The sequence below is a fragment of the Tympanuchus pallidicinctus genome, unplaced genomic scaffold, assembly GCF_026119805.1.
Source record: "Tympanuchus pallidicinctus isolate F22 unplaced genomic scaffold, pur_lepc_1.0 scaffold19, whole genome shotgun sequence".
Taxonomy (NCBI): domain Eukaryota; kingdom Metazoa; phylum Chordata; class Aves; order Galliformes; family Phasianidae; genus Tympanuchus; species Tympanuchus pallidicinctus.
The window spans coordinates 15,213,445-15,237,199 of NW_026294710.1; the positions used below are offsets into that span (position 1 = coordinate 15,213,445).

General features: G+C 44.5%; 1 protein-coding gene across 9 annotated transcripts in view; it reads right to left on the minus strand.

Annotated features, from left to right (window-relative positions):
- PLXNA4 (plexin A4) overlaps positions 1–23,755 on the minus strand; it is a 445,689-nt gene that overhangs the window by 412,164 nt on the left and 9,770 nt on the right. For 8 of the 9 annotated variants that reach the window (XM_052680712.1, XM_052680714.1, XM_052680716.1 and 5 more), the window contains exon 2: positions 6,848–8,111. In XM_052680712.1, coding sequence (XP_052536672.1) covers positions 6,848–8,026 — 1,179 coding nt within the window. In that variant the 5' untranslated portion in view covers positions 8,027–8,111. Of the gene's footprint in view, positions 1–6,847; positions 8,112–15,018; positions 16,509–23,755 lie in introns of those variants that run through there. The other variant, XM_052680713.1, reaches the window with a different exon arrangement.

Consider the following 23,755-nt stretch of genomic DNA (forward strand, 5'->3'; position numbering starts at 1 on the left):
TTGTTTGTTTGTTTTTTCCCAGAGGTTTCTCAAATAATTACAGCACAAATAATGAGCATTCTGGAAGGAGGGCAATTAATTACAGCCAACATTATTTCTGATCTGGAGGTATCCTTTCAAGGGCATGGTTTAGTGGGCATGATGGTGATGGATAGACATCAAGACTGGATGATCTTAGTGGTACTGAGGAACAGACTTATTGCCTTAAACATAATTATCCTCTGCTTTCTGTTAGGCCCTGATTTACAGCTCTTAAGTGCAAGCTTCTGTTAATGCAAATGCTTAAGACTTTTTATTTCTCTCTCCCTCAGAGCTGCCAAAGTTGGGAAAAAAGACCAGAACCAACAAAAAGTGAAGATGATCCCATGTAATGCCTACAAAGCCTCTGCAAATGAGTTTTGATCAGATTTTAGTATCATAGAATCATGGAATTGTTTGAGTTGGAGTGGGCCTTTAAAGGTCATCCAGTCCAACCCCTGCAATGAACAGGGCCATCTATATCTAGGTTAGACATACGCACATCCACCTGCTGGTGGGCACAGGCTTTGGAGGATGTCCAGAAGTCAGGAAGTTGGCAACAACTACACCCAGGCCTTAAACACCATGCTTGCTAGACAAGAACTAGTGCTAATCATCTAATGGTCACATCACAGTGGAAGAGAGGGGGAGACTTTCCTAATTCCAGCTACAGAGGGGCCAGGACCTTGCTCAGTCTCAGAGACTAGAGGTCTGAATTCAGATGCTCCCTATTAATCTGAAGAGCATGGCCTCAGCCATCTCTGGTGACTTCCACCACAGTCAGTATTCATGAGAAGTAACAGCCACATCACTGGAGAGAGCTCCTTGCTCTGCTTTTGCCTGAGCTACCTCATATAGTATGACAATATGACATTTTTCTCCAATTCTGTGTCTTTCACTCCCAGAGCACTGCTTTATAGAGGAGGCAACAATTGGGAAAGAGATGGGGGAATGAGGAGAGGGAAGGTTCATGGGGAGATTTTCAAATGACAGCTCAGCTGCAGAAATCCTAAGCCAGCACCTTAACCCTTGTCCATCCTGCATCCCAACTAACCCCTTCAGCCCCTCCAGCTCCCACCGATGGCAGAAATTGCTGGTTAACTATTACCAAAATTGTTGGGTTCAGTGAGTCCCTCCAGCAACACGATTCACAAATACACTACAATCCAACACAAACTGATGTGGCCAATTAAACAAATACAGAGCACACAGTAAAAAGCTTGTTTGCTCCATCTCGGAGTATCCAGTAGGCATTGCCAGAGAGGAAATTCTGTATTTCTGAGACCATGCTTCTACACACGCTGCGCTCTGACTTTTTTTGGGGGTGCTCTTGCTTGCATCTCCAAAGGAAGAAGAGGAAAGCACCGTTAAATGTTGACCAAGAATGGTCTTCAGCTGACCATGAGCTCTTCAGATGAGAAACTTAAGTCTATGTAATTTGGGCTAAAAGCTTATCTGCAGAGCTTTTCTGCATGGTATATCCATGCAGAACAAAAAACCCTATTGTATGAGCACGAGCAGCAGTGACCTCATACAGATTTGCTTAGGATAGCCCTGCTGGCAAGCAGTGACATGATGAGGCCTCATGAAACCGATAGCTTGTTCCTGTGACTGTGAGTCATTCCCCAGGGAAAGTGGCAGGCTCATGTACTGGACAGTGCCGCCAGGAGAAACCAGCATGCTCTCAAAATGTCAAGGCATCAACACTGCATGGACCTCTGTCCACGTGCTCCTCTCCCCTGGGACTAAGCAAGAGTTAACACTGCCTTTCACCCCAACCTTTCCCTATTATGGGAATGACAATTCCAAGTTTTTTTGATTGATAAAGTGATATTTTTCTTTGAAACAGACTTTTCTTTTTCTTTTCAGCGAGTCATTTTTGAATGATTGTAGTAAAGATTTATTCCGTCTTCTTGCAACAGTTGAGAATATTGGGTGCAACACAAGGATTCAGGAGTTCCTGAGCTGCAACCAAGCAGCAGATCATGTTTTACTGTGCCTTAACTCCTGTAAAACAGAAGTAAAGCTTCTTGCCATCTTAGTGTTGTTGAAGAGGAAAATAATGAAACTGTTTGTTTGGACAAAAATATTGGAAGTTTTTTGATAGGAAAATGATGGCCTCATCATCAATGGTTGTCTCACCAGGAGTCAAACTGTCTTTGTTTTACACCAAGCTAGAAAAGGTCTTTTCTAATCTGATGGTATGGAGCACTAGAGAGCCTAGATGTATGGATCAGTCTCAAGGGCCAAGCAGCATTCATCCTGAGGTGAGGTGCTCATTCTGATAACACAAATCTCCTGGGCACACAAAAGCCAGTGCAGACACATCTGACAGCCATACATGGAGAACAGTGTTGAGATTAATCAGCAATGTGCACTCTACAACCTCTTTCTATATCTGTCTGAACCTCATGGGTAAAGCTTGGTGGGCATGAAGCACCTGGGATGGGCAAGGGTTAATAGGTAAATCAGGAGGAGTAGGAGAGCAAAGTCAACACGAGGAGTATATATGGATAGAGGAGACAGAGAACAAATAGGGAACAAGGCAACCGTTACCACTGTCTGGGTGAATAACTTACTTAGATGTGGCTTGGATTATCAGAAGCAGAAGCTTTTGTAGCTGAGTTACTTGTCAGGCAGTTCCAAATGCCCCACCTTGCCTGCCTTCTATTAACAAAGCATTGGAAAAATATTGTCCAAGTCTTTACACAAAGCCTTTTGTTGGCTGGCCAACTTCAAAAAACATTTCTTTTCTCCTCCATCTGACAACATTGCCATGAAAAACAGGAAGAGATTGAATGCAGTACTTTAAACAGTCAAACTCCATTTCCTGCCAAAAGGAAAAGAAAATACCGGCAAAAGGCAGAAGCCAGGAGATAGTTGGGGACAGACATTCTGATTATCTCAGACAGATATTCGCACTGTGTATCCGGTAAAAGCTGCAGTGGTGGAAGTGACACCTTTTCATTTCAGGGAATGCAGATTGTTAGGCTGCAGAGCAGCAGGTGATGCTGTGAGACAGATCAGGCTGGGATCAGGGTTGCAACCAGCTCATAAGTTAACACTTAGGATTGCACGCTAACAGTGCACTCTGTGTGAGTGTGTTGCTGCCAGGGGGGTTGGAACAAGATGGTTTTCAAGGTCCACTCCAACCTAAGCCATTGTATGACTCTATGAGAATTTATTGCAAGCCAGGGTCCACCAAGGATCCCCGATCTTCTCACATCTCCCCAGCAGGCCCTGGCACATTCACAGTTCCCTAGGGGCAGTCTCCAGTATCTTCCTCTTCTTCATTCATCCTTACATGTCCCACATAGCAGTTCATCTGCTTGTTCCCTAAGGTTCAACTTCTGCGCATCCCAGTAATGTAATTTCCACTGAGCTTCAAAATGTGCCCACTTGTAATCTTACTTCATCATACAAAAAGCCAACAAATCTACCAATGATCAAAACCAGTACCGAAATGACCCATTCCCAACTCTATCCTCCTCTCGAGCTGCCTTTTTAAAAAAAAAAAAAAATTCAGCATGTTGATACAGCATGATGTGTATTTAAATCACTGTCTTTTTTATCCAACATGAAGATCATTTTCTGCTTAAAAAAACAAACATCCTTTTCACGCTAGAGCAGCCTTTCCATCTGCCAATACTCTGCATATCTATACAGCCTCTCTCTCTCTGCTCCACGGAATCATAGAATCATTAAGACTGGAAAGACCACTGATCAATCTATCAACAGATGTCTATGATCACTCTAAACTCAGTGCCACATCTACCCTCTTCTTGAACACCTTCAGGGTTTGTGACTCCATCACCTCCCTGGGCAGCCTGTTCCAATACCCCACCACTCTTTCTTCAGAAACTTTCTGAATTTAGACTGACAAAACCACAAAAGAGGTGGCATTTTGGTGGCACACATAATTCCTTGTAGATACTCAAAGGAAACAAAGGTGCTCTCTAAGGCTGTGTACGTCGTAATGGCTCCAGTATCAGGAAATGAGATTAAAAGTGAGGGAAAGCTTCCTAGCAGCAGAGATAGATCATGTAGGGAGAGAGGGGAGCCTGCCTCACTGGAGGTTAAGAACAGGTGAGACAAACATCTGTCAGAAATGTTATAAGTAAGGCAGGAGGGCAAATCAGATGACCTCATAAGATTCTTTTTTTTTTCACAGTCTCATTTTTCTCTGATTATATGAATTTCTAAGCATTTGGGGTCAAGAGTACTGTTTAAATATAAGTTATTATTCTGCATTTGCAAGGTACAGAGAGGAGAACCAGAGATATTACCTGCATCTATTCATCACGAGGGTGAATTTGCAAATCAACTGCCCAGACATAAAAATCCATCTTTTTTTTATGCTGAAGTTTAAGAGGAGGATAGCTATAGCACAGGAGAGGAATGTACATCAAGGATTGTCCATTCATCTCTGGTCTTTCCCAGGCCAGATTTGACCAAGGTGCAAGGACAGTGTGATGAGCCCAACTCCAGGGTCCAAGAGTAAGTGTCTCAAGGAAGGACTGGCATATGTCTTCTTACAGTGTTTCTCTGAGATGCTCAGAGGGGGTTTCCCACAGCTTCTCTTTACCCATCTGCTCACTGAGTAGCATATCAGCTGTATCTGTGGGATTTTGGCTGCTGGATACACGGCAGCAGAGCTGAACTTCAAGTCCACCCTTTATCATGGGCAGGTTAGGCTTCTATCCTGCACTAGCAGAGACACATTTTATATTCAAATTTAATAATAATAATAATAATAATAAAAACATATGAAAAGTCACGCTGGTAACCTTATAATTGGTTTTATAGCTGTTCCAATCCACTTGCAAAAAGGCAGAGCAGCAGTGCTGGTGGACTGCTGGCAAGCAGGACATCTATCAGCAACAGAGATGAGGCCCTCACGGACATATGTCCAGGCTCCAAAATACTTCACCGACCATCAAATATTTTCCAAGCTTAGCAGCTGGACTCTGCAGCCCTTACAGCAGCCAAGTCACTAATACCTCTTCCCTCGGGCAACACAGCTGATCTCAGGCAGGGCTTGCCAGCAGCTCTAAGTAGACTCATTAAAGGAGAGCACAGCCCACTTAGTTACACTTTTCAGACTCTTATTTTCTCTTCAAGGATCTCCGGGCTCTTTTTCCAGATGGGATGCATTAGCATCTCTGATTCACAGTCACAAAGATGCTCTTACAGTTTTCCCTGCTGTGCCACACAGACCCCAATTTGTTGTCCTCTCCCCAGTCTCTGCAGTCCCGTCCCTCCAAATTTGCTCTAATATATCCCAGATTCATCCCAAGGGACAATGTTGGCCTTTTTTCTCCTTTCTAAAGCCACAAAGACAGGTGATTGAGGGATTTCAAAACTGTTGGTTTGAGAGGTCCTGTGCTGCAAGCATTAGTATGGAGCACAAGTGGAGCAGATTTGCAAATATATGGAAAGGCTTAACAGCCTGGGAAAGTAACTCCAGTGGGAAACTCCAGCTTAAATCTAAAGGCAGCTTTTTGAATGTGTGGAGGCCTTGAGGCTAAACAAACAAACAAACAAACAAAAGAAAAAAAAATCAAAGCACAGTCTTTCTCCCTGTGAACCCATAGGGGGTTTGCTGCTGGCAGAGGTCTAGACAGAAGGGATCCCACCAAACCAAAGGGCTTGTCCCTCCTCAACTTCAGTGTAGGACTGTGAGAGCAGTGCAAGGTCACACAATGCTGTGCTTGTGCAAAGGAAAATTAGGACAGGGTAAGGCAGGATCAGTCTCCCTGCAATGATATTTCCATCTGCATTCCTCTTAGTGTGCCCTTGTCCTGCAAAGGAACAACAGCAGGGATTCCCCAGCAAAGGATGCTTAAGTACAAAGGAAAGCATGAGCAATCCCATATACTGAGCCATGTCTCTGCTATGAGATTATGCGGCAGGAAGGCACTCTGGTGTTTCTTCATATTCCCTTTGCTCAGACTTGAACTTGCCTCTTACTTGAAAGAACTAATTAAGGATGGAAATCAAAGCCCAGAGAGGCAGCTATTACAGCAGCCAGGGTGCAGTGCCGACTGTAATGCTGATTTCTGTGCATGGTATCAAAGCCAGCCACGTATTGGTGGGGCTGAGGCAGATTTCCGCGATGACACTTCAGTGAACTGGTGGAATAAACTAAGAGAATTTCTTAAGACCATTTGTAGGTCAGGTAGACCAACCTCTTCCTCTGTCCTGCCCTTATATGTTGTAGCATTTAATCCTTGATCTGTAGCCAGGCCTTAATTTTTTTCCAGTGCGCAGACAGTGTAGAGCTGGTTTGAAGGAGGAAGACAAGGGACTTTGATGGTTAATGATCAGCGCTACTCAGCCCCAGAATAAATGAAGTACTGCTTTCACAAAGCTCCCGGAAAAAATCCTGCCTCAACTCCAGCCTAGGGAGATAAAATTCCACCATCAGACACAAAAATAAGCACAAGCAGTTAAGGTTATCTAAGTCTTATTTTGGTTTATGCTTGAGCCAATACTGCAGAAGGGAGCGTGATTTCACCCCTAATGAATTTCACTGTGAAATAACAAGAGCAGGACAATCCTTTCCAGAGATTTCAAGGCCTCTTGGCTTATTCCATCAACAAACATAAAATTCCTGGGAAGGTCAGAAAGTGATGCCTTCCTCAACTTGACCACGAGTAAACTGGGGCATGAGCCAGTTAGATTAGATGGTGTCATGAGCCAGAGGTAAAACCAAGACTGGGATGAGGCAGTCTTAGTTCTTCACTCCCTACTGCAACCATAGAGGCACACTTTAAACTCTGCAAGAACGTGAGGAGGTCAAATGTGGGTGTTTAAAGGCTAGACTTACCGCACTGCTACAGGGAATGTCCTTGACTTTGAGCCAGGCCAGATCTAATGTCCCCTCTCCCCTGTAGCAGGACTGCAGCCTGTCTTTGATGCGATCGTTGATTTCTTTCAGGACAAAGATGCAAAGAGCAGATTCATCCAAGGACTTCATCTTCCTTTTCTGCCCCTTAGAGAAGACTGTGAAGAGGATATCATCCTCAGGGACAACACCCAAAGACCTTGCTAAAATGGCTCCAGCCTTGGACAAATAGGCTGCCTGGAGCAACCGATATTCCACCCCGTTCTTCTCACAGCCAATGGGCACCTCAACATAGGAGTTGAAAGCTGTGTCCTCTTTGCACAACCGGACCAACTTAGAGGTATAAACTTGTTCTTTTGTGGTGGAACCAGGTGGTGAGATCATCTCAGGCTGCAAAGTTAGGAAATAAACAAAGTTACCGCTGCTGAAGCCATAGATGTAGTAGATATCAAAATCAGGGATGATGGTGAAGGTGTCTGAGGGGATTTTGATCATAGATGCCACAAACTCATCATGGAAAACGTATGCAAACATCCCATCTGCCTCAGAGTTCTTAGTAAGCTTTCTGCTAGAGATAGTGGGGAAATACTCAGGTTTGCCATCCACAGCAGTGGCAATGAACAACTTGTCATCCATGTTGCTGTAAGAAACAATGACTCCAAAAACAGAGCCACTCTCATTCACGCCGGAGAGGTAATGCTCCTTCTTGTGGAAGGGTTCTCCCAGCTTGAAGAGGTCATCCAGCCTCAAAAGCTTACAGATGCCCTGGTAAAGACTCCCACAGGCTATCAATCGATTCTCCTTGTAGTCTATGAGGAGCATTTTGTTGATGTTGTTAGTGGGTGTCAAGGGTTCGTTGCAGGTTTGGACTATCCTGGGAGGATAGCATTTGGGATTATCATCATCAGGACCAGTCTGGTGGGTCACCAGGACCTTCAGGTCACTGGAGAGTTTATAGATCCTGTTGACGGCTCCCAGGTAAATGTGCCCAGTCCTTTCATCAACCACTAAATGGTTGAAGTTCCCCTCCGTTTGGTCTCCAGTGAAGGTGATGAAGGGCCTCTTTGGGTGGGGAGGCTGCTGTCTCCCAAGAGGTGACACTGTGGCAGATAACAGGAGGTGAGAAACCAGGCAAGTCCACTTCCACATGGCTGGTGACATATTTAGAAATGTTTGTATTCCCAAGGGAATGAGGATTGGAAGCTGTAAGTGTCTTCAAAACACCAATTCCCTGGCAGATTTTGTCCTACAAGCAAAGAGAAAAGAAAACAAAAGTATGTTACTGTGGAGTATTTCTTCCTCCTCCCTCCTTCACAACCATGCCATCATCAGAGCATATTTAATTGCTAATCCTCCTTTTCTCGCCTCAGAGCTCTCTACTTAAAACCAGCACAAAGGGAGTCCTCCTGAAAGAGGAGATGCTAGTAGAAAGAGCAGAAATTACATAGCAGAATAATAAATCAGTGCCCTTTTAACCTCTACTACACGCACATGTGCCCCATGGTACAGCACAAAAACTCACTGGAAGCCAGAATAGTGCAGAAGCATCAAGCAATATTACTGTTTGCACTGCCAGTTTTGACCCAACTGTGTATTTGTTGAGACAGGACAGGAGAAGGATTATTATTCTGCTCTTCCAGATGAGGAAATGAAGCCTAGAGAAGGTCAGGGACCTGTCTGCAGGGATAAGCCCAGATGGCTGGTAAGCTTTCCTGTGACTCTTCAAGTTTGCCAGGAAGAAGCCAACTCTGGTCTGACATTAACATCCTTTCAGGGAGACACTGGTCCTGAGCAGGACTGTTTGACCAAGCTCTCTGTGGCTTCCAGATCAAAGCTGCCTCATGGCAGTCCAGCTTGGGGTACAGATGTTGGAGTTGTGGTGTGCCAAACTTCAGAGCAACATCTACAAGGGGCACGCCGCCAAGCATAAAGCAAACTGGGCACCATGTCTTCTCCCTCATAAAATCATACAATCATAGAATGGCCTGGGTTGGAAGGAACCTCAAGGATCATCAAGCTCCAACCCCCCTGCCACATTCAGGGCCACCAACCCCCACGTTTAATACCAGACCAGGCTGCCCAGGGCCCCATCCAATCTGGCCTTAAATACCTCCAGGGATGGACAGGGCATCCACAACCTCTCCGGGCAGCCTGTTCCAGCACCTCACCACTCTCATAGTAAAGAACTTCCCCCTGACATCGAATCTAAATCTTCCTTCACTCCTTCAACTTAAAACCATTTCTTCTCATCCTGCCATTATCTACCCTTTCCAAGAATTGGCTCCCCTCCTGTTTATAGGCTCCCTTTAGGTACTGAGAAACTGCAATGAGGTCAACCCACAGCCTTTTCTTTTCCAGGCTGAACAATCCCAGATCCCTCAGCCCTCCCCTGATCCTTACCACGGCGCTGCTCTTCACCCCCTGCAAAGCCGAGACAACCTTGTCTAAATAAAAGATACAGTTCTGTGGGGCATTTCAGAAGGCTGAAAAGAAAGGACCTGCCCAGTTATTAGCAGTGATAAAGTCTCAAGGTCCATGATGTACAAAAGCTGACAACCCAGAGACTGGCCTGGTGATTCCCCCCAGAAAAACAAGGGGCTTTCTTGCACTAGTCAGTCACTTTAAATCTCCTAGCTCTTAACCAGAGTTGATGTGAGCCATGGGGGATTTCACCACATCCCAATCCTGAGCTGTGGGAATACATCCTCCCATTCAAAACATTCACCTGCTCCCTACTCCTCTTCCTTTTCAAGGTTGATTATATACCAAGAGAAGCTTTCAGAGAATCACAGAATCACTAGGGTTGGAAAAGACCTCAGAATCACTAGGGTTGGAAAAGACCTCCAAGATCTCTAAATTCAACCACCAACCCATACCTACCATGGCCACTAACCATGTCCCTCAGTGCCAAATCTACCCTTTCTTTGAACATCTCCAGGGATGATGACTCCATCAGTTCCCTGGGCAGCCTGTGCCAATACCTCACCACTCTTTCTGAGAATAAATTTTTCCTAATATCCAACTTGAACCTCCCCTGGCACAACCTGAGGCGCATGGAAGATGGATTTTCAATGCCTTGAGTTTTGCCAGCCAAGCTTTTTGCTGATTGCTGATTACACAACCCTTATTACAGGCAGCCAGGCCAAGGCACGCTGCTATTACCCCTCTCCTTCTTTAACATCCAGATCAGAATTCCACAGAATTCTTGTTGCTTATTAAAAGTCAAACAAATCAAATCCCAGCTTCAAATACCCTTGTGATTTGAATGCACTTCTGCAGACCACTGTCCTATCACTTCTCACAGAGTACCTTTGCTGGACTGAGGGGTGTAATTTGCTGAGTAAAGGTGACAACAGCCAGCAAGGAGGAGGCAAGGCAAGAGAAAGACTGCTGTTTGCAAATCCCAGCAGAGAGGAAGATGTGGCAGTGACACGGGGCTGGGATTCACAGCTTTTTCAAATGTGTGCCAGAGGAATGGAAAAATTTACTTCAAGGAATAACAAAAAGAAAAAAAATCGGTCTTCTTTTGACCTGTAAACTGATTTGATCTGATAGTGGAAAGGGTATGTCTGGGCTTCTAGAGCATCCACCACTTTTATGCCACCCCAAATATTTCAGACTTCTCAGAGCAGCCAGAATTTCAAAGCAGCTGCGTGATCCCCTCCACCTTCCTCTGCCCTCCGTACCACATCAGCCACAGGTGCTGGTTGAAGGACAGACAAAGGTCATTTCACATTTACTTTAGGCATGTTTACCCTGTTCTGCTTTGCCTTTCTGGTCAAGCAAATATTTAATAAAATCAAGATCATACTGCAGAGTTGGCAAGACTGTCCTGTGAGTTAGCGAGGATTCACTCTGCAGGGATGCACAGGACGGTCATGTCGGCTTTTAATAACCTTTATTATGATAGATAGAGAGGCGATGGGATGAGCACTCCCTGCACAGGCATTCCCCTTTCAAAAGAGGCCATCCTTGAGAGAGCAGCAGAAGAGAGAAGCTGTCCCTGTTTGAGTCCTGTGTTCAGAATCATTACGTGGTGACCCTGAACACTGGCGTCCGTCACTTCTGAGTTATGATCCATATTTCTAACAGATACTGCTTTGATCGGGCACTAGACAGATGTAGGAAGAAATTATTCTTTTGAAGTACAAAAAAGATGTCTATTTTACTCCTGTATTTTACTATATTTTACTCCTCTTAGACCAACTGAGTTAGCACAGCTGCAGGACAGGGAAATGGGAACTGCTATTACCTATGCTGGATATTAGGAAACATTTCTTCTCAGGAGTGGTGAGGCACTGGCACAGGCTGCCCAGGGAACTGGTAGAGTCACCATCCCTGGAGGTGTTCAAGAAAAGGGCAGATGTGGTACTGAGGGATATGGTTTACTGGGCATGGTGGGATGAGTTGACAGTTGGACTGGATGATCTTTGCCAACCTTAATAATTCTATGTTTCTATGACTCCAAGACTGAAGATGCATATAAAAGCCCCTCAACATGAGCTGTCTGCCCAAGGATTATTACAGTACTCTAGACTCGAGTTGTACCAACAGCAGGAAGTGCCCCTTTAAAATAAGTAGTCAACCCAACATAAGAGGCGATGCACTCCAGATGTGAAATCTTCAAGGTCCAAGCAAATGGAAATTGTGATTGAGTTTGAGAAGTGTCTGTGACTTACAGAGCAAGGGGGAAAACATTCTCTTCCTGCAGAGAATGACAGAAAACTTGGTTTGGAAACTAGAGGGGCTCCAGTGAAAAACTCCAAGAAGGGCGGATGAGAAGCACCCTTTGCAGCAGTCAAGGGCACTTAAAAAACAGAGAACTTCATGGGATAAGATGTCCACCTGCAGTAGGAAGAGCCACCAAGCAAGCACAAATGCAGATTTTGGAAGAAAGCAGAGCGCCTACCATCTTCATTCTGCAGCCTGAGTGACTGTAGGATGTCTAGGCTTCTCTCTGCTGGCTCTCCCTGTTCACCCATCTGCTCACATTGTCCTGTGCCCTTCATCCCAGAGTCCCAAGCAGTGCTTGAGCCTCTCAGGGTTAAAATTTCTAATTTGGCTTAATTATTAAATAGCAGCAGAGATCAGAGGCAAGGAGGATTGGATGTTTAGCTTGCAGAATAGAGCAGGGTTTGCATAACCCCTCAGAGAATACACCAAGGAAAAGGGGTTTTATGCATGTCTTTTTATTATCCACGTCTGGACAGCAGGAGATCAGAGATGTTGGGAAGACAAATACTGCAGTGCCATAGACATATGCAGTCTTTTAAGCTGCAAGGTTCTAATTACATTACAAGAAAAATAAACAAAAGACCAAACTGACCAGGCAGTGAGGTCTGGGCTTAGGCTCTGGTCTAGGTATTTCCAAAAGAAACCCAAACCACCTCCCAAAATAACCACATTCCCTTGCTTTTCCCCCTAGTGACATGGCCAGCAGTTCCATGACCCAGTGTGCAGAGCTCCTGTGAGAGCAGATCTACGTGGCTCCTGCCACATCTTCCTCTTTGCCAACATATTCAGGATCCCTGGAAAGGTCACACAGTTTCTACAGCCCCATGGATGTGTGAGGGGTACATGATCCAGTGATCCCAAGATTCTACAACATGCAGCTCTATGGGCCTTAGACAAGAAAAAAGCCCAATGGGAAGAAGCATTTCTAACTTCTTTTAACTGGAGACCAACACAAATCCATCCCATTGCAATTGCTGTTCCTGAGAGAGTGAAGATAGAAGACAACAGCATCTCCCCATTTGGTTCTCACACACACACAGCCCTCCTGACATCCAAGGTTGCAGACAGATCCAAATCACCAGGTCCCCTGCAATAGCCACCTTCTGCAGCAGGGACACTGCAAGGTCAGCAGCAGCATTTCACTAAAAGAGTTATCCATGCTAACCCGACTGCAAAGAGTTATAGATGCAAAACTACTCTGTGTCCAGCTTCAGCCAGGGCCTCAGAGCAAAACACAGGTTAGAACATAGAAGACAGCAAAAGCATGCTCAAAAACAGCGCCAAGAGAGGAACAAATCTGCCACCTCTTCCTGCAGAGCATGCCCAAAAACACCACACCAGAGTCCCAGAAAGCAGTGGATCAAGTTCATATGGACCCCAATGGCTTATTCAATTGGGAACACCTAGTTAGGAGGAAGCCAGCAGCAACCAGGACTACGGGGCAATGTCAACAGCACGAGCACTGCAGTTAATGAAGTCAAACATTAATCAGGCAGTGCGTTCCTGTTTGCTTTTGCTTTGCTCAGGCATGGCTATTCATTTGCTGGGACACAGGAGGCCCTGCAGATGCTGACAAGGCAGACGTCCAGCAATGGAGCCAGCACACAGCAATTCAGCACCAAGTGCAGCTACACAATCCCTTTAATCTCAGCTAAAGATTTTGTCCTGACTTCCCTTAATAAATCCTGATTACCATGGATAGATGCTTTTCTCTGGGAGCCGACACGGCAAGAAAACTCACACAGGCACGTTGTCGACAGCTCCCCAACAAAGAGCAGCTTCTAACTTCAGCTAAATCCTCCCTCCCTGAACACACAACCTGATGGAAAGCAAAGGCAACTCTCTCTGAGGGCATCCAACACCTTTTTTTGGGGTGGTTTTTTTTTTGGTTTTTTTTTTGGAGCTTGCCACAATGAACAGATCCCAGCACAAGCTGCAGCTTGTCCCAAATAGAGAGATTAATTTCAGCACTGGGTCATTTGCAAGGCACTTAAGCTCCAGCAACAGAATGTGGCCTTCACTCATCACACAGATTATTCTATTCAGGCACTCACATGTTGCCCATCACCTTGTTACCTGTGCATCTGACAGAAGAGCATTAAAGGAAGGGATTAACATTTGCCACGAGTGGGACTTTCTTTCTTCCTGATTTCCCATTGGAGAAAACTGCATATGGATGCTGTTTCTCCCTGCATTTCAGACTTGGTTTTCTACCAGATCAGATGTGTGCTCCCTTGTGCTTGGCATGGAGAGAGGAAAGGCTTGTAACATTCCTCCAGGAATTTGCTATGTGGAGATTTGATGAAAGAACACATGTATGCATTGCCACAAAAACAAGAATGGAGTTTTGAGGTAATGGAAATAACCTACAGATCCAAAGAATGGGGATAAACTCATCTTTCTGGGGCAGATTCACCTCTGAGTTCCACTGTGAGTCCCTTCCACAGTGCAGATGCTTATCTCAAAGCCTCCTAAAATTCATGACTAGATGATCTTCGTGGGCTTTTCCAATCATAACGATTCTGTGTAAACTATTCTGAGGACAAATCTATTAAAATTATTCCTTATCACAGCAGCTGGGGAAATGTAAACCCCCAGGCAAACAAACAGTTGTAGTGACAGCACATGAGGCTATCAATTTGAAGTAAACAGTGTCACTACACTGCCTGACATCATTGCTCTTTGTATGAGGAATGTCTATATTAGATCATCCAGATCTGAAGCATAGAATCTCTGTATTAGACCAAAGCACGGGGGAAAAAAAAAAAAAAAACCTCTGAGGGATGCCCAAATAAAACCTTAATTTTTTCTGGACCTAATCCAATATCAAATGCCAAAACCCTACTTTAGTCCTCCAACATCAAGAGCCTCTGACCTTGGGTTTGTTCCCACGTCACCAGGCAGCTATTTTCTTGTTCTGTAGAACAGAGTTTCTGTTGCACTGAATGCCAGTGGGTGGATGTTTTCCCCTGCTTTGCAATCTTCGTAAGATCTGTGAGACACAATTCCTCTCTCTCAGACTGAAGTTTTGTAATTAGCGCTGTATAAATCCATTAACAGCCAAATCTTGTAAGACAGAGACCATACTTCAGCTGTCTCCTGAAAGCTTGGCACAAAGAGGAAATCCATATTCACAGTGACTTTGTGATCAGTGGCTATTTCACTCTCCAGATCTACATGAAACAACAGCAAGGATAAAACATGGGGCTTACAGGAAAAACAAAGCCTTTAGACCTTGATCTACAGCTTGTTGGAGCACCAAGATCTATATTTGCAGCTGGGGAAACTACTTGCAAAGAAGCCAGAAGAGAATCCTCAGTCTTCAAAGTCTGAGATTTTACTACATATTCAAAAGGCAGCTGGAGCAGAACAGCCTGAGAAACAGAAGGTAAAAGCAACAGGAAGATCAGAGATCGTACCAGGATGAAGGATAAAGTTCCACTGGATCCATTGTGTAGAATCATGGAATCATAAACTATTCCAAATTGGAAGGGACCCACAAGGATCACTGAGTTCAACTCCTGTCTCCACACAAAAGCTCCTGAAATCCAAACCCTATGTCCGAGTGTGGTATCTAAAGTTTGATGCCGTGACCACTTCCCTGGGAAGCCTGGGATGCCTAAGCACACTTTAATGATTAACTTTTTCCTTTTCCAAAACCTTACAGTCATAAATAGGTTAAACACATCAGGAATAGAAAGAAAACATCGTCAACGGCCCTGTATAACTTAGGAGGGAACAGAGAAAGGAATGGTGATTTCTCTTCAGTGGCACAAGATTTGCAGCAAGGGCAAGAACAGTCCCCCTTTATGCTTTATTCAACAACATTTTTTCCTCTCATTTTGTGGCAGATATCCAGATTGTTTTGGAGCACCAACCACTGGCCACTCATGGGGACAGTGGGAGGAAAGACCTGACAAAGCAAATCCTTCAGCTTCTTCCCACGTGAAAGGCTAAAGACAGTTGGATCAACTCACAGCCAGATCTTGAGTCCAACACACACATTATCACTCATGGGAAGAGGCCATGCTGACTGGCATTTGCTCTTTCAAACCTAAACGAGAGCTACAATTTACTGCATTAGCAATATTTTTGTGGTCATGTCCCTACTGGATAAAGATCATGAAAAAAAATATATTTGACATCTCCTTTGAATCATAAAATCATTAAGGTTGGAAAAGATTTCTGAGATCATCTAGTCCAACCATCAACCCATCCTCACCATGCTCACTAACCGTGTGACACATCTACCCTTCTCTTGAACACTTCCAGGAACCACCTCCACCAGTTCCCTGGGCAGCCTATGTGCATAACCATTCCTTTCAAGAATAAATGTCTCCTAATTTCCAATCTGAACCTCCCCAACTCAACTTGAGGCCCTTCTGTCTCTTCCCAGTTACCTAGGAGAAGAGGCCAACCCCTATCTCACTACAACCTCTTTGCAGGTCTTCCTGGTCTGCTTAGTTCATACCTTGTGCATATAAAAGCAATTCCTTACTCTACTTTGCTTTAAATTATTCTGTTTCTCTTATCTCTGTGGGTATGAGATCTCAGACTGCTGCCTAGTCCAGACTTCTGCCCCAAAGTTCACCAACTCCAAATTCCAGTCCATTGCAAATATGAGTTGCTACAAAGCATGACCTCTTCTTTACAAATGAAAAGTTACAGAACAAAACAGGCATTTTTTTTCTAAACAATGCAAATCTACTGCATGCTTTACTTGGTTCTCCCCAGCAAATGTATTAAAAGCCGTATAAAAGTTGTTTATAAATTGTAACTGTGCTGCCATAAAATAACTTTTTGTTCAGTTCTAAGCAAAGCAGGGTTCAATGCAGCATCTGTGTTCAGAATTTCCCTCTGAGAAAGAGCATCCAAGATCTGCCCAAATGAAAGAGGGCTTCCCTCAGAGTACTTTGGCTGAAGTTTTTTGTCCTTACTCAACTTGGAATTTTTTTGCCGATCCAAAAGGCAAACCATGCTGATGGAGTCCCTATGCTTGCTCTAACAGAGCAATCCAGCTGAGACACAATTTCAAGCCCAGCACTAGGAAGGAGAATTGACTTGTTCTGCTGATAGTCTTAACTCAGGCGGGGTATAAGGAAAAATTTTCTTCTCAGAAAGAGTGGTGAAGCATTGGAACAGGCTGTCTAGGGAGGTGGTGGAGATGTTCAAGAAAAGGGTGGATGTGGCACTGAAGGACATAGTGTAATGGGCTTAGACTGGATGGTATTAGGGGTCTTTTCCAACCTTAATGCTATGATTCTGTAATGAGGCGGTGTAGATACAGCCCTGATAAGCAGTGGCTTTGTGAGCATTTTTTTGGGAAAAAAAAACAAACAACAAAGAACACTAACAAAGCCATCAGTCAGACATCTGTCCTTTAAGTCAGTACTGCCACAGTCCAATGAATCCCCATTTTACAGGCTGGATGATCACAGCCATCACTTTCAGCAAAGAACTAGTAGCACAACTATTTTTTTCCCTTTCTTCTCTTCCAAATAATAATAATAATTGTTATTATGGGAATAGTAACAACAGGCTTGCTCCTAATTTTCTCTTCCAGTGCCTTTGTCACGTTAAGGCAGAGGACAACCTAGCTGCTGCCAACATATACAAAAGCCAATGGGAAGTTATTCTTAGAGCCCTGCCCGGCTGTTGCTGCAGGATAACTAGCATCAAATCATGCCTGACAGCCTCAGGATACTGCTGAGCTAGACAGGACACCTATGGCCGGGATCTGATCTAGACAACAGACAGAACTGTGCTAATACAGGCAAAAAAAACCATAATCACATACTATGTTTGTTAACAGAAAGATTAGGAGAGCTGGTGTATACCCACACAAACAGCATTTGCAAGGAGAGACACAAATCCATCCTGCACAGCATACAGACATTTAGTTTAGCATGGAATGAGGCAATACCCAGTACAGGGCACTGTGTGCATGCGTAATTACATCAAGCATTAACAGCAACAACTGCAGCTCAAGTTGCCTGACATGTTTCACAGCAGGGCTCAGTTTTAAGGTCCTCATTACTTTGACAGTCTTCAACCACTCCGGAGACGATTTCCCCAGCTCAGTGTCGGCCTCAGGCTAACATCTCTGGAGAAAGTTGCATTCAGAATGGCATGGACAATTTTGAGAACTAAATTAGGAGAAAAGTTTTTGCGAGTTATTAATATTTGCATCTGTGTATGTTTGACCTTGGTTATATTCTTTCCACTGTTTTGCTGAAGCAGGTGATAATAACTGGGAGGGTGTTGTCAAGAGCACCCTTTGGCCATGCTTCAAAGTGTCTACATTTAACAGGTTACAGCATCCAATAATCAGTGCATCACATATGAAGAATTGTCTCCCAGCATGGATCAGCCAGCACTTGGGCTATCACCATAGGATTAGCAAAACACCAGGGATAAAAGGACTAAGCAGGTTTTTCCATTTGCTGTGTCAGCTGGAGGATGCAGTGGTGCTAAGGAAACTCTTCTGTGTTCCCTGATGAAGTTATGCTGCAGCTCAGTTTAATTAACCCAACTGGAAACCAACAGTAGAGCATGTTCTGACACAAGGAAAGGAAGGCTGGAAGTGGAGGAGGAAGAGAAAAGTGGGTAGAGATAATTTACTAAAACGGATATGAGCACAGAGTGGGACACGTGGGAAGGCTGCGGATTTGTGAGTTCTGTAAGCACTGAAACATCCTCTCTTCATGAATAGCACATTGATCTCACAGCTCCTGATTCCCATAAGATGGGCTTCCTCCAGCTACTGACACATCCGAGGTCAAATCACTTAGACAAGATTAAAGTTCTGGGGAGAAATTTCCATTTTTGGCGTGTGTGAAAGCTTGGAAAATTTGTACTGAAACAGAAGGTGCATCTATAAGAAACTTAAAGAGAAGGGAGAAAAAAGCAGGTAATTGCTGAATTTTATAAAGTGCAATCATAGAGTTATAGAGTTATTTGAGTTGGATGGAATCCTTAGAGGTCATCTATTCCAACTCCCTGCAATGAACTGCGACATCTACAGATCAGTCAGGTTGCTCAAAGTCCCATCCAGCCTGACCTTGCATGTGTCCAGGGATGGAACCCATTTCCTAACTTTGGACGTGGTTTATAGGCAGTATTGGTGGTAGGTGGATAGCTGGACTAGGTGACCTCAGAGGTCTTTTCCAACCTCAGTCATTCCATGACTCTAAGAGCCACCTACAAATACCCCAGAGAGATAGAGGACCAGGGTAGAGAAAACCAGCCCATCTCTTCATTCCCCAGCTATGAGCCACTGTGCCACAGCTACCTCTCTGCAAAGCCATTTGTGCAGCATCAAGGCTACCTCCCTTCAAGCTGATTTTTTTCCATTACTGTCTCCTAGAGTGCATGTTTTAGGAACACACACATACCCTAATGGCTCCGGAGCTGTAAATTCCCATCAGTCTTAAACTCATCCACTCTGTGAGCGCTCTGCCAACATCAGCAGAATAGGTGCATTACACACTCTGTTGTCATTGTTGAAGTTGCTTTAAATAGTCCAGTGGTGACTGCACTCAGTGCGTCTGCACAGATGCATCCAGGGTGTCCTGAGATGATACAGAGCAGAGCCTTGCTCCTGGCAGCAAGCCTGCAGAGCTGGAGGGAAGAAGGGAGGAGGCATCTGATCCAGATACTTTGCTGCTAAAGCTCTCTACAGTCTATACATGTGTGTATAAACACAAACACCGGGAGGAGACACTCTCAGGCTGCCTTCAGAATAAGAACCAAACCTACGAGTTCTTTCAATTTGCAAAAGATGGTTTAGGGGATTGCAGTAACCAAACCTGGGTTGTGGCTACCCCTCAAGGAAAAGTTTTGTGCTTGCTGAGATTGCTGCAAGCAGAACGTCACTCCAAACTCTAATTTAATCCAGATCCAAACACCATCTGCGTTATTGTTCTCTGTCTAATGGCACCTGTGTCTAAGGCGAGGGGCATTTGTAACGTGGGAGTGTGGGAAGGCTGTCACTTTTGGTGAAATCCTGTTCATTACGAATGAAGGTCCTAATAACAGGATGTTAGAACTGGAGAAACACTGCAGAGGAGATGCATGTGTGGTGAAAGAGCAAGACTCACTGGGAACTGTTCTCCACGTGCCCTTCTGTACCCCACAGCTCATTGCAGAGAATAAGCCTGCCCATTTTCCTCCTCCTCCATCCTTCTCCAGGACAGAGGGAGCTCTAGCAGAAGAGTGAACACATGCACTTTCAGCAGTGCACGAATCCCAGATACTATCAGTCCCATGCATTCCTGCCTTTCTGGGATGCAGACACCACTGCTTCGATCCAGGAGCATCCCATTGATCTCAGAGAGCATCATGTGTGCTCCAGACTAGGATCCTACATGGCTGCGATGCTCAGACTGGGGCAGCAAAGGAGGCTCAAGAGGCTGCAAATGAATTTTCATTGGAGCCTGTTAATAATTTGCTTGAAGAGAGGAATAGAGAAATGCAGTTTGCGTTATTGGCAGTGGGATTTGGCTGAATTCAGCTTTGGCTTGCAATGGGTGATGCTGAACTTACTCGGATGGGCATGAGGAGCATGCTTAGTGCCACTTGGGAACTCTTCCTTAATAAAACAAAAGCACAGAGCTAAGGATGGACTGGGTCACTTCCCAAAAAGCAGATAGGCCTAATAATCTAATAACTCTTAGCCAGATGGGCCCTTGTGAGGTCAGTGTTAGCAAACACACCCAGGAAATGTAGGAGTTGTGTGGACCAAATCGCACTCCACCAAGACCATGGCCATACCTCAATACTATGGATCTGTCAAACTCCTACCTGTCTTCTGCAGTAAAAAAAATCCTATCAGAATGAACCCACAGCTCACAGCTGCAGTCCTTCCCAAGGCCCAAGAGCCAGGATCAAAATTGCCACAGCATCCACAGGTGCAAAAGATGCTATCACAATTCACTGGGTTATTAATAGCAAGATCTTTTGCCTCAGTGGTCATCTGCATCCCATACACCCACACAAATGTAACACTTTAGCAACTAGAACACTCATTTAGTGAAAAAAATTCCCTCTTTTCTCTGTCTTCAAATCATGCAAAAAAGGCAGCACTCAACAGACAGTTTCCCTGGTAGAACCCGTGCAGACTAACACTGTGCCAAGCACCACGACCTCAGAACGGAGGTTTTCCTACAGAAGAAATAAGACAAATGAACCCTTCTTCTCTCCCTGGCTTTCTGTCTACAGCTCCCACACATCACTACCAGTGGGGCTTTAAAACTAAAGCAGACTGGGTCTACGTGGCTTGAATTTAGTCTGGAAATTTATCTCTCCTCCTGAAAGCTCTGTGTTTGCTTGATCTTCCTGCCTTCCAAGTCCTACAAGTGCCACATGTTGCACAGCTGGATTCCTGACAGAGAAAGAAAACAGAAGAGACAAGAGATTTATATATATATATTTATATATATATATACACACATACTTATATACACACACATATATATGCACACACTTGAATACAATGGCCAAAGCTTTCAAAAGTCAACTGCAAATTTCAGCAAAACAGTTCCAGATATCCAAGAGACCTACAAGCAGGCAACACAGAGCTCTTGATCCTCCAAAAATTTGCTCTCTGTAGACAGAACAGGAAGAAAAAGGACTTGGGAGGCTTGGAAGGTGTTGCTGCTCAGAAGATGCTCCTGATCACCTCTTTCAGGGAAGGTTCAGGTTGGATCTTAGGAAAGATTTGTTCTCCAAAAAAGTGGTGAGGCATTGGAACAGGCTGCCTGGGGAGGTGGTGGAGTCACCATTCTTGGAAGTCTTCAAGAAATGTGGAGATGTGGCACTGAGGGACGTGGTTTAGTGGGCATGGTGGGGATGGGCCAACAATTGGACGTGGTGATCTGAATGCTCTTTTCTAACCCTAGTGATTGTATAATGCTATGATTCAGGAAAGGTTCTGCAGAAAAGTCTTCAGCAAAGGCTGGAGATAAGACAGCTAGGAGGAAGAACAGACGTGTGCAACAGTAAGGGAAAAACTGACCCATAATTTTCAAATTTTTAGTGTGTTAAACCATCCATAAAGCAAGAAAAGCTAAAGAGATGAAAGCTTGTTCATCTGAACACCTAGCATTTTAAAGAACATGCAACTACATGAAAAAACAAAACAAAACAAAACAAAACAAAACTTTTTTCCTTGAAATCATCATAAAATCATGATAGAATGATTTGAGTTGGAAGAGACCATTAAGTTCATTCAGTTCAACACCCCAATGAAGTAAAGCACTCCTGCAGCAGGAGTGGGAAAAAAGTCAAAAACAAAGCAAACGTGAGTTCAGTTCATAAATATGAGAGAAGGTCAGCTTTCTTCTCACCAGTTCCCACAGGAATTGAACATGGTATTTGATATAGGGCAGACATTCGATTCTTTCCTCCATGTAAGCAGGCTGATACATCCACTTCCCACCTCTCCATCCACGTTCCCCATGACACTGCAGCATCACTGCAGGTTTAGGTCCCTTCTGCTGAGCAACTGTTTCAGCAACAACCTATTAGAATTCAAAATGCATCTCCTCTTAACCCTGAACTGAGAAAGGGGTGATTTTGTCTGTGTTTGAGAAAAGACTCCTGCTTCAAGGTGCATGGAAACCTTGGAAGAAGCTCATGATGGGTGGCAGTTGCCCATCAGCAAAAAGCAGCAGAGGAGCAGGCTAGAACAAACCTATACTTGGAGACCACTTGCTCATCATAAAACAAAGCAGCTTCTGCTTTATTTTATAAGGAAGGAGAAGCAGAGAGGGAGAGACAGAGAAGGCAACAACCAAATGAAACTGCTGCACAGAATGCCCGTGTGTTTCTCTTCCAACTCACTATTACAACTTTATATAGCATGCTGTACCTTTTGTATATCACCATGCAGATACTGAGTAACCTCAAAATTCTCCTTCCCACACACATAGCCAAAATACGTGGAGGTACAGCAGGAGAGCATCTTGCATGGACACATGGAGCTGCTCTTGGGGGAAAATGTGGCTCAGTGCATCCCATGCACGAGCCAATCAGAGTGATGGAGATGTCTGCAGGAGCATCAGTGCGTGCAAGACCAAGCACTGAGGAAGCAGACTGTCACCAAGTCACAATCTGCTTGGGATCTGCTCCAGGCCCATGGCACCTTGCTGCTGCCCAGCTTGAGTACTCATGGCCAAGCTCCAGCCAAACACCTTGGAGGGAGGAGAAGTGGTGCACAACCCTATCCTGCACCCTCTTTGTCACCAGCAGCATCTGTACCTTCTGAAAAGCATTAATGAAACCCAGCTCACGGAAAGCCACATTCCCAGACATAAAGGGTTCTCATAGCATCATTAAGGTTGGAAAAGATCATTAAGATCACGAAGTCCAAACGTTCGACCCATCACCACCATCATGCCTGCTAAGCTATGTCCCTTTTCCAAGATCACATTTCTACACACATTTAGAAGATACGGAAGACATAATTATGTCTATGTGCACATGTGTAGATCTACTCAAAGGATAAAGGAACTCCAACTTCAAGTGCAAATGAGAGCTGGCAGCGCAGTACAGTGACTCAACCCGGCTGCATACCCCACTGCAGTACAGGGTATCCCATGGGTTCACACAACAAACATACAGTTTTACACTGGGAAGCAACAGGAGTTCTCTCTGTTTCCACGTGGAATAGGAAAAAGAGAGAGAAATTAGTATAGAGAGGTGGTCACACTGAGAAGATGCGAGTCCTGTGCCTCGGCTCCCCAGCACGAATGTCTACCAGATTTTATTGTTGCTTGAAAGATCAGCTGGGTTTGAAAAAGATGCTAAAAAACCTCAGTTTAGCCCAAATTTGGAAAGGTTTGGGAAGAGCTTTGCAGCTCATCATGTTCTGATTATTTACTTCTCCAAGTTAAGGAGAGACCTACTTCACACACTGCCTCCTGGAGAGGCGGAAACATCAGGCATGTAAAATAAGAAGGAAATCGACTTGATAGCTCTTTCCCCCTCCTTAATGGGTAATACTTTCCTAATTATGCCTGCTTGCCATTTCCTTTTCCTGTTTTATTTGAGACATTATGTAGAGAGAGATTTGTACTGGAAGTCATTACTTTCATTCCTTGGCGTTCCTTTGAGCTGTCTGACTTGCTAAAGCAGGCAAAGACAGAAGCTCCGTAA